The sequence below is a fragment of the Rhinopithecus roxellana genome, chromosome 1 (assembly GCF_007565055.1).
Source record: "Rhinopithecus roxellana isolate Shanxi Qingling chromosome 1, ASM756505v1, whole genome shotgun sequence".
NCBI lineage: Eukaryota > Metazoa > Chordata > Mammalia > Primates > Cercopithecidae > Rhinopithecus > Rhinopithecus roxellana.
In genome coordinates this window covers 43,719,912-43,740,440 of record NC_044549.1, presented here as the reverse complement: position 1 = coordinate 43,740,440, position 20,529 = coordinate 43,719,912, and the positions used below count along the sequence as shown (strand labels likewise).

At 39.9% G+C, this 20,529-nt stretch overlaps 1 protein-coding gene across 2 annotated transcripts in view; it reads right to left on the bottom strand.

Moving 5' to 3' along the window:
• Window positions 1–20,529, bottom strand: part of SLC49A4 (solute carrier family 49 member 4) — an 85,629-nt gene that overhangs the window by 63,809 nt on the left and 1,291 nt on the right. For both annotated transcript variants that reach the window (XM_030942041.1, XM_010370780.2), the window contains exon 2: window positions 9,212–9,305. In XM_030942041.1, coding sequence (XP_030797901.1) covers window positions 9,212–9,305 — 94 coding nt within the window. The remainder of the gene's footprint in view (window positions 1–9,211; window positions 9,306–20,529) is intronic.

Here is a 20,529-nt window from a genome sequence, read left to right as displayed (position 1 = left end):
AAGTGCCCCTCACAGCTAGCTGGGGCCTTGTTATTACTAAGTTCAGGCCAATGAGACTAGAGCAGGAAGACCTCAAGGTCACCTCCATGAAGAATGAAGACAACTGCTTCCCTGTGCTCTGCTTCTTCCTTTGGGGTGCAATGTGACTACTGTGCTGATGAACTGGCTGTTTACTATACTGTCAACGTCATCTACCCGGGGAGAAGGTAACAAGACAGAGGGGACCCAGGTCCCTAGACAACCTTGTAGATCAGAACTGCTACCTGCCCTGGCCCACCTGCTTACTCTGGACTATTAAATAAGAAAGAAATACCATCTTGTTTGAGCCCCGCTATTTTGATATCTCTTCATTACAGCAACTTAACTTGTCCTCCAATTGAGAAATTAGCTCAAGAATTGGGGTGCTGCATTCACAAAGGCACAAGATGTTGGCACTGACTTAGTGGTCAGGCTGTAGGCAGGTGACCTGTGGCAGCAGCAATACCACTGCTTGTGATGACCTGGGATTGGCTGGAAAAAAATCAGAACATTACTCTGTGTTTCCTGCCCCTTACTGAGTTGAGGATGGCACAAGAGAGATATAAAGAATTAGCTGGTTTGCAAGCAGAGATGGAATGGACAAGAGCTCTGCTAAGACAGTTTCTCTGCCCGAGGCCTGCAATATAAATTTAATGAGAATCCAGAAATTTGAAGCCTCAGGTTGCTTCTGAATCCAAACGGCAGGAAATAAAATGTGCTTTGGAGCCAGTCTAGCAGCAAAAATTAGGTTAAGGGTGTTATTTTTCTTCCCAGGCCTACTTTTTTCAGATGGCATCAAGGTAAGGCTACCACTAAATTGAGAAAATCTGCGATGGGTACCCAAGCTGGTAAAGGAAAGAGGAGATTCAACAGGTGTAAGAACCATTAGCAGAAGGAGAAATATTTTGGCATGGCTACAGTTCCATGGAACCTACCTGATATAAATAGACCAAAAGACTACTAAGCATATGAGGGAAGCATATTGCCAAGATACTACAAAACACTTCTACCAAGGTTTAAGACTGCTTGATCCCTAAAGTAATCTTCAGGTTCCCAAATCAGCATCAAGCAGAAGGTGAAATGTCCAACAACCACTTCAGATGTGGTCACTGGGGATAATGGACAAAAAAGAGCCTTCCAGAGGACAAAGCCAAAAGCCACAAACAATAATCAAAGAAATTACTCTCAGAGAGCCACAAAGATCTGATAGAGCCCAGAGATTCTGGATTCTGAGCTGGATACACTAATTGGACAGGACTTCGAGTCTTCTCCATTGAGGAAGGATGAATGTGTTCTCTGCATGGGAAGAGGGGAGTGCATGGACACATGGAGGCATCTGACAGCAGAGACTCCTAACTGTTTCCGCCTATTTATTCTCCCTTTCTTTGTTTTGGTATGGCATCCTTGAGTTTAACTACATACACTGCCGCTGAGCTGCTTTTCCAATCTCTCTTCTAGATCCATGTGACCAAGTTTTAAGTCTGCAACTGATGAGATATGGCTAGAAATGACAAAAACAGGCCGGGCGTGGGGGCCCACATCTGTAATCCCAGTACTTTGAGAGGCTGAGGCAGGCAGATTACTTGAGGCCAGGAGTTCGAGACAAGTCTGGCCAACATAATGCAATGCCATCTCTACTAAAAATACAAAAATTAGCAGGGCATAGTGGCAGGTGCCTGTAATCCTAGTTACTCAGGAGGCTGAGGCAGGAGAATTGCTTGAACCCGGGAGGTGGAAGTTGCAGTGAGCCAAGATCATGCTGCTGCACTCCAGCCTGGGTGACAGAGTGAGACTGTCTCAAAAAAAAAAAAAAAAAAAAAAAAAAAAAAAAAGAAGAAGAAGATGATGCGGTCACCTGCCTTGGATATCCCACTTCCCCTCCTGTGGGCTGGAACGACAGCCAGATACAGACAATAATATCACCCTAGGAGATGCTGGAGCAACAACAGAGAAGCGACTTAGGTCCTGGAAGACCTTGCAGAACAAAGCTGCCTACTTCCCTTGAATAGTCCACTATCGTTCGGACCAAGGGTGTCCAATCTTTCAGATTCCCTGGGCCACGCTGGAAGAAGAACAACTGTCTTGGGCCACACGTAAAATATACTAACACTAATGACAGCTGATGAGCTAAAAGAAAAAAAAAATCACACAAAAAAACTCGTAATGTTTTAAGAAAGTTTACAAATTTGTTTTGGGCCACATTCAAAGCCATCCTGAGCAGCATGCATACCGTGGATTAGGCAAGCTTGTTTTAGATTGTTTCTTGAGAGAAAAATGAACTACTACCTTATTGAGCCTCAATATATTTGGTTTCTTTGTTATACAGCTCAGTCTGTACTGATACTAACATATATTGCCAATAAATGTTGACTGTTAAATTATAAATTTAAACGATGAAATCTGAGAATCAACAATTGTTAGCCATGTCTACCATGTCCATTTTTCTATTCAATTTTCAAAAATGCTGTTACTTATAAGTTATCTATTATATTTGCAACACCATTTCTCCTAGTTTGCATTTTAATTTTATAATCTGTTTTGAAGCATAAAGCTGCAATATGTTGTTAAAATGTTAGCCTAACTCTAACCCAAAAACCCTTTCCCTTTGTGATTTGTGTGTTTGTTTGTTTGTTTTTGTTTTTGAGACAGGGTCTTGCTCTGTGGCCCAGGCTAGAGTACAGTGGTGTAATCTCGGCTCACTGTAACCTCCACCTCCCAGGTTCAAGTGATTCTCATGCCTCAGCCTCCTGAGTAGCTGGGATTATAGGCATGCACCATGCCTGGGTAATTTTTGTATTTTTAGTAAAGACTGGGTTTCACTATGTTGGCCAGGCTGGTCTCAAACTCCTGACCTCAGGTGATAAGCCTGCCTCAACCTCTCAAAGTACTGGGATTACAGGCATGAGCCACCACGCCCTGCCTTTATAAACCTTTTTACTCCCCTTTTTTCCCTGCTAAGTGCTTATCATGACTGATCATCTTTTCTTATCAATCTTTCTTATCTGAAGTCCATCTGACCACTATGCAGAAATACAGTCATGAGTTTTACTTGCCTTGAGTTGCCTGCAGTTTTAAGAGTCAAATTAAGGCAAATAGACTCATTAGAGGCTAATCCTTAATCTGCTTTACAATAAGACATTAAATGTATTGTGTGATTATATTTTAGGATGGACAAGCACAAAGCTATTTGTTTAATCAATTATTATTTAAAGTGAAGATGGGAGGTAGTTCTCAAATTTAAATGAGTATAAGACTAGGGAACTAGGAAAGTAGTTGTCAAATTTAAATGAGCATAAGACTAATTAAAAGAACTTGTTAAAACTGCTCATTCTCAGGGTTCACTCAAAAGCCTTACTCAGTGGGACTGGGTTGGGGCCCAGGGATCTGTATTTTAATAAGCAGGTAGTCTGTGAATTATATTTTAGAAGACATTGATATAGGGGAATCTGAATCTTCTGTATTTTACTGAGAAGAGTCTTAGTTGTTAAATCTACCAATTGCTCCTTTTTACATCAAAAGATTCACATTTCTATGCTGGGGAAATTTATATACAACCCTTCCTTCTCTTTATTTTTCTCATTATTAAAGCTCTGAGGTAGTGATTTTAGTTTTACTTAGCTAGTGCTTTCAGTTAAAAAGGTAATATAGGATGGGTACGGTGGCTCACACCTGTAGTCCCAGCACTTTGGGAGGCTGAGTTGGGAGGATCACTTGAGCCCACAGTTTGAGACCAACCTGGGCAAAATAGTGGGACTTTGTCTCTATAAAAAATTTAAAAATCAGCCAGGCGTGATGGCACATACCTGTACTACCAGCTATGTGGGAGGCTGAGGCAGGAGGATCCCTTGAGCCTAGGAGTTTGAGGCTGCAATAAGCTATGATCATACCACCACACTCCAGCCTGGGCAACAGTGTCTCCAAAAAAAAAAAAAAAAAAAAAAAAGGTAATATATGCACATGGTAAAAATATTCCCAAAAGTAGTAAAAAATGAAAAGTAAATGTCCTTTCCACCTCAGACTTCTATTCCTCAGATGCTCTCCCCAGAAAAAAACCAGTGATACTCTTCCCATTTTTTTCTAAGTAAGAACATGCTAAACATAATATTCTAAGGTTTGCCTTTTAACTTAACAATATATTTTGGAGATATTTTCATATTAGCACTTATAAGACTTTTACTTCCTTTTCACAGTGCAATATGATTCCATGATATACTGCATCATAATCAGTCCTTTGCTGAAGGCATCTGAGTTACAGCCAGCCTTCTGCTATTACAAGCAAAGCTGCACAAACATGGTAATTCTTGCAAATTCATAGAGCTTTATATGTGGGCTAATTTTCCATAAGTGCAAATATAGGTGTAGGTTAAAGGACATGTTTATTTGAATCTGGTAAATACTGCCAAAGTGCCCTCCAAATAGAATGATGTCCCAAACTGCTCACACATCAGCAGTGTCTGTTTTTCCCCACATCTCAGGCATAGCACATTATGAATTTTTTTCATCTTTGCCAGTAAATAGACATTTGTCTGCTATTTTAATTTTCATGTATTTAATTACAATGAAAGTTGAATATTCTCCTGAGTTCTCTCAAGTTCTCAAGAAAGAACTCTCTTGAACTTCTCTTGAGTTCATGCCATTTATATTTCAACTTCTGTAATTGCTTGCTCATATCCATTACCTATTTTCCTCGAGTTGCTATTTTTCTTATTGATTTCAAAGAACTAAGGGATTACTCATTTGTCTTATTGTTGCAAATATTTCCCAGTTAACTTACCTTTTGACTTTGTTTTGCAGTATATTCAATCATAAAGATAATCTAAATTTTTACATAGTCAAATGTATCAAGGCTTTCTTTTATGGCTTCTGGGATTTGTGTCTTAATTGGAAGGCCCTCTCTACCCTCAGATTCTATAAAACAGTCATGCTCTAATACTTTTATGATTATTTACATGTAAGTCTTTGATCCAACTGGGATTTACTAAGTGGTTGGGCAGGGATCTAGGTTCTTTTTCCTATTTATTCATATAGCTAAGCAGCTGTCACAAAATCATTCACGAAACAATTCACCTTTTCTGTTAGGGTCATTTTAAACATAATCCTGTCAGATGGAAATCACGTCTGTAATCCCAGCACTTTGGGAGGCCAATCAGGTGGATCACGAAGTCAGGAGATCGAGGCCATCCTGGCTAACACAGTGAAACCCCGTCTCCACTAATAATACAAAAACATTAGCAGGCGTGGTGGTGGGCGCCTGTAGTCCCAGCTACTCAGGAAGCTGAGGCAGGAGAAGTGCTTGAATCTTGGAGGTTGCAGTGAGCCGAGATCGCACCACTGCACTCTAGTCTGGGCGACAGAGCAAGACTCCGTCTCAAAAAAAAAAAAAAAGAATTTCATAGTGGAGTGTATTTCTAGAAAATCTATGTTTACTAGAACCAAACTATTTAATACATGCTGGTAAACATTATTGTTAATATTAATGAAAATTACACCGAATTGAAAGATAATGTGGTGTGTATTGGCACATGTTTACCTGTGTAATAAACCTGCACATCCTGCACATGCAACCCGGAACTAAATAAAATTTAAAAATATATATGGCATATGTTATGGGAATCACTGGATATACCTATGATTAAGAGTAGATATAATTTATTATAAGTTCACCCTCTAGAAGTCCTTAAGTTGTTTACTGGGAAAGCAATATAATACTTCACACCATAGAGTAAGCACTCATTGCAATAGAGTGATGGCATTTACAATTTTTGGGGGTATTATTTGGCTCCAGATCATAGAAGAAAAAATGCTTTATAATTTGTTATTCCAAGTTCCTTATTTACCTAAGAGAAACGTGGCAAAATAATGTTTTTCCTGAATTTTCATCGGTACTATGCAAATAAAAGAAATACTGATACTATATATAAGTAGAACACCATTAGGAAGAGCTTGTCAGAATGCTGCTATTCTCATGTCTTGATACTTAAGGGAGCTAAGATACAGGAAGTCAAGGGTGCAGGGGAGCCATTCCAAAAGGCTGGGTCAGAAGCTCAAAAAGTTCTGAATGAAACAAGGCCACAAAAACACAGACTTCTAAATGCTTGTTTCAACACTGGCGGAGACTGAAGCTTAAAAGTGATGGTTACAGACTCGATTTGTTGAAAACACATGTTCCAAGTGTAGCATTTTCATTTTAACAGCTGCATCATGCATTGTTAATAATACTGCTTAAAAGAAATGCTTAAAGACTACAAAATGAAGTCTTATTTCAAGGGGTTAATACTCCTGTAGTCTTCATAGATGAATGCCTAAGATTGAAAAATCAATTTATACACTCTTTTTATGAAAGACTCAATCTCTGAACTTTTTATTTCTACTTCTTACCTGTTCTACATTTGCTTACATTTCTTTATGAATTGTTTCTTTTTCATACCACCTTCTCCAACAAGATGGACAGTCAACTCTATTATTCCCAGAATTTTATATCTGGAAAGGATATAAAGGGATATGAGACTGGAGACAAGTAATAGTATGCATGGCCCAAAACAGAAGAAAAGCTAGCAAAAATAATAATGGGCACTTTTTTTTGAGATGAGGTCTTGCTATGTTGCCCAGGCTGCTCTCAAACTCTGGGCACAAGAGATCCACCTGCCTCAGCCTCTCGAAAGTGCTGGGATTACAGGTGTGGGTCACTGCACCTGGCCTTAATAGGCATTTTAAAAGAAAGCGGTGTTGAATTTAAGCTTACATGAAAATTTGTACTTAAAATCTGTGGATGCTTGAAAAAATACACCTCTGCGTGTTTGAAAAATTAAGAGCATCTCAAATACAATAATGAGACTTGTGTTAAAATCTAACTCAGAAGGATGGAAAATTATGACTAGCTTTCCATAGAAACCTAGATGACTGTACTATCTCCCTTTTAAAATATGAACCCTTGTACCCTAAATTTTCTAGAAAGAGAACACATTTTGAAAATTCAAAACTGAACATTTATTTTGAAACTGAAAAATTCTGTTCCAAAAGAAAGTCAACATCTTGTCCCTGAAATCCACTCTCCCCCACTTCTACGTTCCCCATCTGTTAATGGAATCGCCAATTTCAGAGTCCCTCCAGTGAAACTTCCAGCATATCAACTCCCATCTCTTTTTCTCACATTTTCCCTCAGGTCTGTGCCACCCTTTCTATTACCCCAGCTTCCCACAGCATGGAATCATTCTGGACTCCTTTCTCTTACTCCCCATATCTGGTCCATCAGCAAATGGACCAGAATATAATTATATTTTGAATATTCAAGATGATCAGAATTTGATCACTTCTCACCACTCCCACTACCACTACTATGGTCCAAGCCACCATCATCTCTCACCTGGTTTATTGTACTCGTTTTCCAACTTTCCTTACTTATGCCCATGACCTCAAGCTTCAGTCCATTCTCAGTGGAGAAGCCGAACACCATGGCACTCTCAGCTCAAAACCTCCAAAGGTTTCCTAGCTCAGAAAAAGCTGAGGAGATGACGTGGTCTTAAAGAATCTGGTCCCACACTCCCACTACCACCCCATAACTGCTCTGACCTCATTTGCTACCTGCCCTTCCCATGCCACACCAGCCTCCCTGCCAGGCATCCCTGTCCCTCTTCTGCCCTGAATTCTTGCGGTTCTCTCTGCATATAACACTTGCTTCCTAGATACTGCATCATCTATTACTTCTGTCAGGTTTTTATCCCAAAAGGTGATCTTCCCAGTTAGGTTTTTCTTTCTGAAATCTCACCATCCTTTCTTTGCCTTTTCATATTCTTCTTTCCTATTTTACCCTCCCTGGCACATACTATATATTTTACTTATTTATCTAGTTTATTGCTGGTTTCCCTGAGTGGAATGAAACTACATCACATACACAGTATGTAATGTAATGTACATTACATAGTAAATTACTATGTACTATGTAAATGTACTACGTACTATGTAACGTACTATGTAATTTACTACATTACATAGTAATTTTTATCCGCTTTGTCTTCTATCATATTCCCAATGACCACAAGAGAGGTTGGCACACAGTAGAAGCTCAGTGAATTCTGTTGAATGAATGAATGACCTAATAAATGAACCAACAAAAGAATGACTCCAGCTTGGGGTCCCACTGTATCATTCCAGGTCTTCTGCCAGCAATCTCTACCCCTTATAATCAATCCAACATGTCTCAATCCATAGTGAATATAACACAGATCTGAAACTAGCGCTCCTCTGATTAAGAGCCTAAGGGTCTTCCCACTATCCAGTGAGTAAAGTGCACTGTTAATAACATAGGATGGCATCAAGACTCTTTAGAATCAAAATATCACCTTCTAACCTCATCTCTTTATATCTCATTTTTACACCTTAATCTGTAGACCAGTATCTCTCGAACTTGAGTAATTTACGGGTCCTTCTGAAAGGGAAAAAATTTCTCAATGACTCTCAAGGTCACATTCAAGGACCCCAGTCTGGGAAACACTAATTTAAGAAATTGGCATCCTGGTCAACAAAAACATCTTTTTATTGCAGATTATTACTGGTAAAATAATATTGTATTATAACCAATATAAAAACAAAATTTAAAACCTTTGTATACCTTACACTCTCTAAGAATAAATCCATGGTCCCAGTTGCAGAAAGGCTGCTATATACAAATAAGACTACCTATCCACCCCAGAGAAGACCTATGCTTACCTGCCTCCATGGCTTCACTCTTGCTAGTCCCCCATCCTGGAATACCCTTCCCCCGACTATAGTTACCAACATTCTACTCATCATTCAATGCCTAGTTTAATTACCACCACCTTTATGGACTCCTCTTTTTGATACCTGCAGCCAAAACTTCCACTAGTCTCTTGGGGCAATTTTGTATTTCTTCTGTAGCATTAACTACACTATTATATAAATAGTACGTTATACTATTATATTTACAAATGGTATGTTATACTATTATTTTCTCATGATTATTGTTCCTGAATAATATGAAGATTAACTTACCCTTATTTCCACAACAACCAGTATAGCGTCTTCCATATGACAATAAATGTCAATTAAATTAATCATTATATAGGGTAAAAAAATAAACGCTTCTATAAATATGACCCTTTACTGATCTTCTTAAAAATTTATACACAAAATAAAATGAAAAATGAGGGAGAAATGTTATATTGACAGGATTTACCTTCTTTTAAGCATTAAGTCTGATATAGGTATGCATCTTAGACCAGTTCCCAAAACCATAAGGAAGGATGTCAGGAGCACAGTTATCCGGAGACCTAAAACGAAAAAAAAAAAAAACATTGAAATTACCTTGATTTTCTCCTAAGTCCACTGTTAAAAATAAAGATTACTTTTAGTCAATCATACTGACATTATATGCTAATATTATGGCTTTTCTGTATAACTTTAAAAATGGGGAAAAAAAAAGACGATGAACTGTACATGCTGAAAATGAAATGATGGGCTGGGCATGGTAGCTCATGCCTGCAATCCTCCTTGCACTTTGGAAGGCCCAGGTGGGCAAATCACCTGAGCTCAGGAGTTTGAGGCCAGCCTGGGTAGCATGGTAAAACTGTCTCTACCAAAAATTTAAAAAATTAGCTGTTTGTGGTGGCACACACTTGTAATCCCAGCTACTTGGGAGACTGAGGCATGAGAATTGCTTGAACCTGGGAGGCAGAGGCTACAGTGAGCTGAGATCGCACCACTTCACTCCAACCTGGGCGACACAGTCAGACTCTGTCTCCAAAAAAAAAGAAAAAAGAAAATGAGATGATTCTAACTTTAATGGAAAACAGGAATGTTCATATCAAAGACGGAGGAAGAAGTTCTATTAAGTTTAATTTTTCAAGAGGAATGTCTAAAATGTCCCATTCAGATATAATACTTAAAAATATGGCAAATAATTTTAAAAGACTAGATATTTTAGTTTTACATCTCTAATAGAAAAATTTCAATTTTCAAATGTAAGCTGCTAATAAAAAAAACTCTTAACTATCCCTAAAAAGTATTTTAAGGTGATAGATCATTGCTTTAAGATTTCCCAAAAATGACAACTAGGGAACTACATATTTTATAATCAGAACAAGCTAATGCTTGTTAAAGGGTCATAGGAAGTGGTCCTTTAGAACTCTGATTATCAATATAATCACAGTCTTTATTTTTTCTTGATTTATCTGATGGTTTTCATTATAAAATAATGCTTAATAATGTTAAAAAATCACGGCTTAGGACTTTAGAAGACAATGTGGATCAGATAGTTTTTTCCCGTTGTATTCCAAACACAACAATTACTTTGAAAATGTGTGTCAGTGGTTGTTCACACAGAGGGCAAAATACACAAATACAAAAATAAGATAATTAGAAATAGACACAATATTCCAGCTATGGCAGAATAATCTAACAGAACTCTTTCTTCCTACTGTTGGAATACTACACCTCTGTTAATACTAAATTAACATATCTTACTGTTTGTGGCAGTCACATCATATAGGTGGTTCACAATAAGTCTATGGCAAAGGTGGCCACATTGCCTCAAATTTTTCCCAAATCCAACATCACCTCGAAACCATTTCACACAGAGAACAGACATAAACTGATTAATGTAATATTTCTTTTTTTCCCAGGGCTCGCTCTCTCTCTTTTGGCAGAGGGTACATGGTTAAATGTTTGGTTTTCAAAGAACTATTCTGCTTGAAGGAAACTGAAAGTCAACAAGACTATAATTATGCAGATCAAACATAGCAAAGAAAATAAACTTGAGATCCACATCAGGCACACACGCTACGTTAAGGACAATTTGTGATATGAATTACTTTATAATATTCTTACATAATCTGAATATGATTAATACAATTTACCAGAAGGAATACCATAGGGAACTGTGTTTCTTGGTAACAAGTAATGCATACATACTGCTCATTTACTGCTTCTACTAACAGAATACAGACTTTGAAAATCACATTACAGCCACAGGAAACAGAGTACAACTAATAAAAAGTACACACATGGTCATAAATATCCTAAAATCACAAGATGTTACTCTTATAAGGATATACTGGGTACCCTACAAGATACTGAATAGAATTTTTATAGGTTGGGGACCATAAGGCTTACATTCTACATGATACTTATTTTTTTCTAAAGAGTTTGTTTGCAATTAAGGTAAGCAGACACCAAGTAAGCAGTAAGGCATATTGTTTATGGCCATATGGTCCAATAACCAGGCTTCCTATTGTTACTGCTAAAGGCTACCATACTTCACTCAGTTATGCTTTTTATCAAATATTTGACAATACAACAGCTAATATAAACTTTTAAGAGTAAAGAAATTGTGAAAAACTGCTTACTAAAGCAATCTTTGGTCAGGCACCGTGGTTAATGCCTATAATCCCAACACTTTAGGAGGCCGAGGTGGGAGGATCCCTTGTAGCCAGAAGTTTGAGATTAGCCTGGGTAACATAGTGAGACCCCATCTCCACAAAAATACAAAAATGAAAAATAAAGCAACCTCACAAGTACAGTGTGGTGGCTTTCTTGCATATTTTTAATTGCTGCCAAGTGTTGTTTAATCTATCCCAGCTGACGATCTTGAATAAAATGCTTTCTTCATGTCACTCACATCTTGACAAGGCATGACTCTATAATTCCATGTAATCAAAAAGATATCAACTCATCAAGGGAGAGGAGTTATGAGGACCCCAGGAGAATAGCCTCATATAGTTGGATATTTGTCCTCACTCAGGTCTCATGTTGAAATGTAATTCCCAATGTTGGAGGTGGGGCCTGGTGGGAGGTGTTGGGATCACAGGCACAGATCCTTGTGAATGGCTTGGGCCATCCCCTTGGTGATGACTGAGCTCTTGCTGAGTTCATAGGAGATGAGATCTGGCCCTTTAAAAGTGTGTGGCACCCCCCCCCCCCACTTTCTCTCTCCTGCTCCTGCTTTCACCAAGTGGCATGGCTGCTACCTCTTCACCTTCCATCGTGATTGTAAGTTTCCTGTGGCCTCCCTGAATGATGAGCAAATGCCAGCACCATGTTTCCTATAAAACCCACAGAACCATGAGCCAATGAAACCTCTTTTCTTTACACATTACCTAGCCTCAGGTATTTCTTTATAGCAATGCAGGAAGTGCCTAACACATTGGCTTCTGAGACATATAGGACTGCTACATAAATAGATCCCAAGTGATTACAACAGTAATAGGATGTAAGTGCAAAAGCCATCTGTGAACAATTTCAGAAAAACAAACATTATTGAAAATAAAAATATTTCTTTTCAAACACGGCATCCAACATTCAGAATGCTTCCTTTCAACAGATGCGATAACTCCTTTTGCTGGGGACCATTGAGTGTAGGAATGGAAGCCTCCACTGCAGATGTCTAAAGAATCAGGCTGCAGAGTTGACTAAATCCCTCCCGCACAACCCACACACCCATAGTGGAAGCATGGAAAGTTAGCAACAGGCACAGAGCTCACCTGGTAAGACCACCCCCTTCCCTGGCTCCACACTTCCACCAACTGAAGTAAAGATGAGCTCTGCTGGCTCTGGGGCAGATCCTCTTTTCTCTGCTCATAACCCTCACAGCCTCGTCACCCTAATCTGCCTCGGAGATTGTCAGAACTAATGACATCATGCCTGTTTTTCCTGTTTAAATGAGACACAAAAGATTCAAGATTCACAGGTCATCTTTATCCTGATAGGGCTTTATACATCCCCTAATGAGACCTCATCTCTGCCACCTACCTCCTCAACCCCAGAAACCTACCTCTGTGCCTTCTGGAGTGCTCAGGCATAATCAGTGGAATCACTACCTTCCCGAAGCTCTTCTCCAAACATTCTCTCTACCTTCTTACTCCCACAGAAACCCCTTACATTGCTTTCCCTGCCACTTCCAGATCATTCCTACTCTCTCTGCCCACAAGTTACCTGGTCTTTTTTCTCCCCATGCTTTTAAGAATTTCTCTTTATCACTGGTTTTAAAGAAGTATGAACATGATGTGCCTTGGTGTAGGATTCCTTATGGGTGATCTCCTGGGATTCTTAAATTTCTTAGATTTGTGGGTTTATAGATGTCATTAAATTTGGAAAATGTTCTGACCATTATTTCCTCAAACATTTTTTTTTGCATCACTCTATCTCACTCCATGCTCTCCCTGCTTACTTTTCTCTCTTCTCCTTCTGAGACTCCAATTACATGCATATTAGTCCACTTAAAATTGTCCCACAGCTCACTGATAACTCATGTTTTTTGTTTGATCATTTTTAGTCTTTATTTCTCTATGTTCCATTGTGGATAGTTTCTAGTGCTATATATTCAAGTCACACTGACCTTTTCTTCGGCAATGTCTAGTCTGCTGTTATATCCTGTCTAGTATATTTCTTTTATCTCAGACATCGATTATATTTTTCACCTTCCACATTGATCACATTTTTCATTTCTATAAGTTCAATTTTTTTTTTTTTTTTTTTTTTTTTTGCGACGGAGTCTCGCTCTGTTACCCAGGCTGGAGTACTGTGGCGTGATCTCGGCTCACTGTAAGCTCCGCCTCCCAGGTTCACACCATTCTCCTACCTCAGCCTCCTGCGTAGCTGGGACTACAGGCACCCGCCACCACACCCGGCTAGTTTTTTGTATTTTTTAGTAGAGACGGGGTTTCACCGTGTGAGCCAGGATGGTCTTGATCTCCTGACCTCGTGATCCGCCCACCTCGGCCTCCCAAAGTACTGGGATTACAGGCGTTAGCCACCGTGCCCGGCCCAATGTTGTTCTTTTCCTGTCCTCTTTGTCTCTCTTTAACGTGTTCACGCTTTCTTTCTTCTATCTTCTTGAACGTTTGTAGTATGTTTATAGAGATTTTTCCATTACAGGTCTTGGGAACATGAACTATTCCAAGCCTGTGTAATCCTGGGAAACTGTTCTGCCTGTTCTTTTTTGGCAGTTCTTCCTCCAGTCTTGGCTAATTTCCTCACATGTATCCTCTGATCAGTTTTCTGCTGAAGACTCAAGAGGAACACCCTGCTGATCCAGGACATTCTCTGTGAAGTTTCCTCCTCCATTGTTTTCTACCTTAAGAATTCTAGTTATGTTGGCCTCTTCAAATTCTCACCTCCGTCTCCTCAATTCAGGAAAACTGCTGGGCTCTGAGTGAGCTCCCCATTTCTGTGCTCCTGCCTGGCAATTCTCTCTGGATGGTAAACTGAAGCAGTCATAGGGATCACTGCCCTGTCCTGGCCTGCCTGTCAACCAATGTTTGAAAACCATTGTTTTACGTATTTTGTTTTGTTCTAATATTTATTTATCATTATTTTTTAGAGATAGGGTCTCACGATGTTGCCCAGGATGGTCTTGAACCCCTGGCCTGAAGTGATCCTCCTTTCTCAGCCTCCCCAGTGGCTGGGATTAAAGGTGTGCCATGCCCAGCTCCTGAAATTTATTTAGTTCCACATATTTTGATTCCTTATTTTTCATTTTTAATTAAGATAGAAGGGTAAATTCAGTTCCCATTACTCCATCATGGCCAGAACAGCCTTTGGTCTAATGTTTTCTGACTAATACCCACTGCTCCTTGCTGTGGTTGTCTACAGACCACCACACACTTGCCTCCCGGTTATTCGCCTTCACTGTTTAAAGATGTCTTGGCTCATTGTTACTCCTCAGGACACTATGCTTTCATAAACCTGGTGATTTCAATATCCACTAGATGATCCTTTCAGTATGCTAGCCTCTCAGATCTCTGACCTCTTGTTCCATGGTCTGAGGTAGACTCTTAGCCCTACCTCAGCCATCCACGCTTTTGTTTATACTCTGACCTTATCTTTACCATAACTGCATCCATGTCATAATCTCAATTTCTTTTTTTTTTTTTTGAGAGACATTTTGCTCTTTGTCTGGAGTGTAATGGTGCGATCTCGATCTCGGCTCACTGCAACATCTGCCTCCTGGGTTCAAGCAATTCTCCTGCCTCAGTCTCCTGAGTAGCTGGGATTACAGGTGCCCGCCACCAGGCCTGGCTAATTTCTTGTATTTTTAGTAGAGAGGGGGTTTCTCCATGTGGCCAGGGTGGTTTTGAATTCCTGACCTCAGGTGATCCACCTGCTTTGGCCTCCCAAAGTGCTGGGATTACAGGCCATAATCTCAATTTCAAGTACCCCATTCCTGAACCATGGCCTCCTCTCTTTCCCATTCATTTCCTCTAGTAGTCTAACAAGAACAAATTCTTGATTCAATACAGAATGACAGTTTGGGAGCTTGCTATTTCTTCTCAACCACCTCATGTGTTTTCTTTGTCCTCCTTAGATTCCATGGTCCATTGTCAGATTTCTCTCTACCCAACCCTCTACTCTTGGTCTGCTCTTTGTCAGTCCTATTCACCTGGTAAAACTGCAACTCTGGTTAAATCTCTCTGCCAACTCTGCCCATGCCTGTACTTGCCCAGCAGAACAAGCTGGAGGGAAACACACAACCATGCTGACTGGTCTCACTTCAAATTAATGATCAGTCACTGAAAGCAGCCCTCAGTGCTACCCAACAATCCTACTACAACTTCCTAAACCATGTGTCCTTCATTTTTCTATAAAATAGTTTCATAATTTATCCTCTCTCATTTGTTCCCTATTTGTATCCTCTCTCTCTGTTCCCCTATTCAGGGGATCATTTGTATCCTCTCTCTCTGATCCCTTATCAGGGGATCATTCTGTTTCTTATTTTTCTGAGGGGAAAAAAGCAAAGATAACTTCTACAAGCTCTTATCATCCATCATCTGCATCTGTGTGTGTATACTCTATCTTCTCTCCTGTTACTACTAAAGAATCAACTGTCAATGCTTCCATCTAAGGCCAACTTGTCTACCTGTGCCCTGGAGGACTGCATCCCATCTTGCCTACATGGCTACAGCAGATCCTCCCTTTCCCTCCGGCATCATCAATTTCCCCCCTTTTATGGAACTGTTACGATGTTGCATTACATAGATATGCTTTAGTATCTCTTACCGAAAAAAGAAAAAAACAAAACAAAACCCAAACCTTCTTAGTACCCACATTCCCTCTGGCTACTGCCCATTTCTCTGCTGCCTTTATGGCATAACTTCTGGAAAGAAATGTCTACATTCACTGTCTTTGATTCTTCTCGTTGTATTTTATTTCAAACTCACCACATCATTCAAGGGAGATGATTCTTTTAAAGGACACCAAAAGATCTCCATGTTGCTAAATCCAGTGCTCTATTCTCAGTCCTCACTAGCTGGTTCTTTCTTATCTTCCCAACCTCTAAATGTTGTAATGCCCCAAGGCTCAGTCCTCTATTCCAGGGAAGCTCCACCCTTCTCCACAGGTGATCTCACCCAGTCCCACAACACTTTTTATATATATTTTTTCTTTCTCTTTCTTTCTTTTTTTTTAAACCAATAAGAATGAGCTTGAACCAGACCCATGACTTTAAATACCATTGTAGGCTAACAACTCCCAAATATACTGCACAGGCCTCTCCCCTTAACTCCATACTTGTATATTCAATTGACAGTTTAATCTGTCTACTTGGATATCTAATAGGCATTTCAAATCCCTGATCTCCATGCCATCTGTTCCAAAATTGCTCTTTCTACGATCTTCCACAAATCAGTAAATTGAAGCTCTATTCTCCCAATCAGTAATACTAAAAAGTTGAGAAACAGCTTAGACTCGTCTCCTTCCTTCACGCTCCACATCTCATCCTTCAACAAATACTGGTGAATCTACTTTCAACACATATCTGCAATCTAACCACTTCTCAAATCCTCCACTATCACCTTAGTCAAAAGCCACCATCAGCTCCCATCTGGGTTATTCTACTAGCCTAACTTGTCTCCCTGTTCTGGCTCTTGTCCTAAAGACGAGAGCATAGTCATTGTTTTACTCTTCCACGTAAAGCCCGTCAATGAAGTGAGACCTCCTCACTCGATAACGGCTGAGATGCCATTTAAGAATGACTTACAGGGCCCTGTATCTCCTGGCCTCTCACTGCCTCTCTGACCTCATTTCCTACCACTGTTTCCCTCACTGGCGCTACTCCAGCCACAAAGGCCTCGCTGCTCTTTCTTGGATATGCCAGACAAGTTTGGAATCTTTATCTCTGCTGTTCCCTTTGCCAGAAACAGTCTTCTCCAGAACTAACATGTCAGGTGTCATTTTTCCTTCAGGTGTCTGCTCAAATACCCCTTAGCAGTGATGCCTTCCCAAAACCCTATGTAAAGTATAATACCACCTTATCACATTCCCTTCCTCCTTTACATTGCTTTTCTCCAAACCATGTATCAATATCACCAGGTGACATACTAAATATTTGCTTTTCTTGTTTGCTGTCTTGATCTCCTTATTAGGAGGAGGGTCTGTGAGGGCCATATTCCCCAGTGCATGGAACACACTGGGTTGCTATCTCCTTGAAACTTTTAATTAGCTTCGAGGGCACACTTGGTCTTGGCTCTATGATCTCTCTAGCTAGTCCTTTTCTGTCTCCTTGCTGGTAAATGAAAAAGGGTGGGAAGGTACAAACCCATTTTAGGAAGATAACCAGTCTTCTATGCTAATCAGGCTGGGGCTTGAGGCAGCACAAGGACCAAGAACCACCTACCCTCCAGGGTACAAGACACTTTAGTGCCTTGCTTGAGCCTAGGAGTTCAAGACCAGCCTGGGCAACATGGTGAGACCCCCGTCTCTGTAAAAAATACAAAAAACTAGCCGGGCTTGGTGGTGCATGCCTGCAGTCTCCGCTACTCAGAGGCTGAGATGGGAGAATCACCTGAGCCAGGGAGGCTGAAGTTGCAGCGAGCCAAGATCACACCACTGTACTCCAGCCTGAGTGACCAAGGATGCCAGAAGCAAGAAAGAACTTTCTTTCTATGTATGTAGATGGAACACCTGTAGCAGGAAAGCCAACATATAAAAGTGTATTTGCTTTCTTCTACTAAAAATGAAAACTACTTCCTAATAGATTTTTTAAAATATATTTTTAATTGCTTCAATCAAAGGAAAATATAAAACTGAATTCACCAGAGAGTCACAAGAACTACTGAAGAACTGAAGTACCTTATTTTATAAAGTGAACAGATAGTTTCTAATTTATCTTGCCACGGATGGATAGTAGGTACAATTATAATAAGAACGGTGCAAATTAACATTTTTCTACCATAAAAAACAACGTTGGCTAAATTTGGGGAATAATACTGAAAAATGCTCCTGATAAAAATAAAAAGAAACTACAACACAGCATTTTCCCCTGAATTTAGCCAAACTTGTTAAGGGAATGACCAAGGAATTATCACAGATTGAAGGAAACTAAAGAGAAATAACAACTAAATGCAACAGAAGACTGCAGACTGAATCCTGGAACAGAAGAAAAATACATCAGCGGAAACAAATACAATCTTTTTTCTTTTTTAAAAAATATTATTGTAACATTGATGATAGGTAAAGTACTTCTTTGGGTTTGTTTGTCTGTTTGTTTTGAGACAGGGTCTCATTCTGTCACCCAGGCTGGAGAGAAGCAGTGGAGCGATCATGACTCACTGCAGCCTCTACTTCCTGGGCTCAATTGATCCTCCAGCCTCAGCCTCCCCAGTAGCTAAGACTACAGGCGCGTGCCAACATGTCCGGCTAATTTTTGTGTTTTTTGTAGAGTCGGAATTTCACCATGTTGCCCAGGCTGGTCTCTAACTCCTGGGCTCAAGTGATCCACCCACCTCAGCCTCCCAAAGTGCTGAGATTACAAACGTGAGCCACTGAGCCCAGCACAAACCCAAAGAAAATCAGTATTTAGTTTAAAAGCAAACAACAAAAACCCAAAGAAAATCTCCATTTGGTAGGAGAAGCCCTTCCTCGGTATCTAGTACACATCTTCTGCAAAAGTATTTGCTCTAGCTAGAAGTTCTACAGCTGTCATGACACACCCATTCAGGGCTGGATATCTTTGTTAGAAGGTCCTTCCTTGTATTGCTTTGGGTTACATTCCTTTGTAACTTGACTCAGTCTAGTTCTTCCTTCTAGAACTACACATAAGTCTAATTCCTCTTTTACTTGATCCTCACAGTCTATATTTTGCCTCAAGTTTCTTTTTGAAGTGTGATATACCCAAGTTCCCTTCACTTTACACATCATGATTTTTATACCCTTTATCATTCTTGTTGCAGAACCTTCAAAGTTCTGCAGTTTGTCAAATGGCCTTCTCAGAATCAAGCTCAGAACTAAACACTAATGTAGAGCCTATCAAACTATTTCGCTTCCTGTTTTGGACACTATGCTTCTATGCCTAAAACTGTCCTTTCTTTTTTAGCAGCTACATTACATTGTTGATCATTAAGGAATTTACAATCAACTATTCCTTAGTCTTTTTCACATGGATTCCAATGAAGTAATTCCAGTGAAGGAGGAGAGAAGGAAGCATAGCTACTAACATGACCCTGCCATTATTACTCTCTTAATAACCAACTAATTTTGAGTGCTAACTACATGCCAGACAATTGCAATTCTATACCTACCTACACTTGACTTTTGCTGAGGTCTGAATGTGTTCCCCTCAAATTCATATTTTGTTTATTTATTTTTCTGAGACAAGTCTTGCCCTGTTGCCCAGGGCAGAGTGCAGTGGTGCCATCACAGCTCACTCCAGCTTCGACATCCTGGGCTCAAGCAATCCTCCCACCCCAGTCTCCCAACGTGCTGGGATTACTTGAGCCACTGTGCCTGGCCTCAAATTCATATTTTGAGATCTTAACCCTCAAAATGATGGACTAAGAAGGTGCAGACTTTGGAAGGTGATTAGGTTATGAGGGTGGAACCCAAGTGAAAAGGATTACTGCCTGTATGAAACAGACCTCAGAGGGATCCCTAACCCCTTCTTCCATCTTATGTTATAATGAAAAGACTACTGTGTAGGAAGCAGGCCCTCACCAGACACCAATTTTGCCTGAGCCTTCATCTTGGACTTCCCAGCCTCCAGAACTGTGAGAAATAAATTTCTGTGTTTATGAACTACCCTGTTTATGGTATTTTGTTATAGCAGCTCCAGTGAACTAAGACAACCTTCTAAATCTGACTAAAGAACTCATTGCAACAAAACTTATAAAACGTTGAACAGAAACTGTACAAAGTAGCTCCCAAGTATTATTCAATTAATAAATATAAAATCTTGCACAACAGCCTCTTGAGGGTAGACTGTCACTACTAATCATTTATCCATACTTATGTGGTACGTATGCCTTGATTCTCAGTCCCACGGCTTTTTTTTTTTTTTTTCTCCTCAGAGAATCACACTGGCAAGTGGTAAAGAGAGATGTCCAGGGTACCATTCTAAGAAAGCATCTTCACTCATCTGCAAGCTTTAATTGAAAGTCACAAATCTCAACTGAGAAAGCCACATACACACATTTTAAAGCTGCCGAGCACCACCTTCCAGAAACCAAAGTGTCAGATCTGAGTTTCCCAATAGCTCTTCCTGGGCTGGAGTCATCTATTACACAAAAC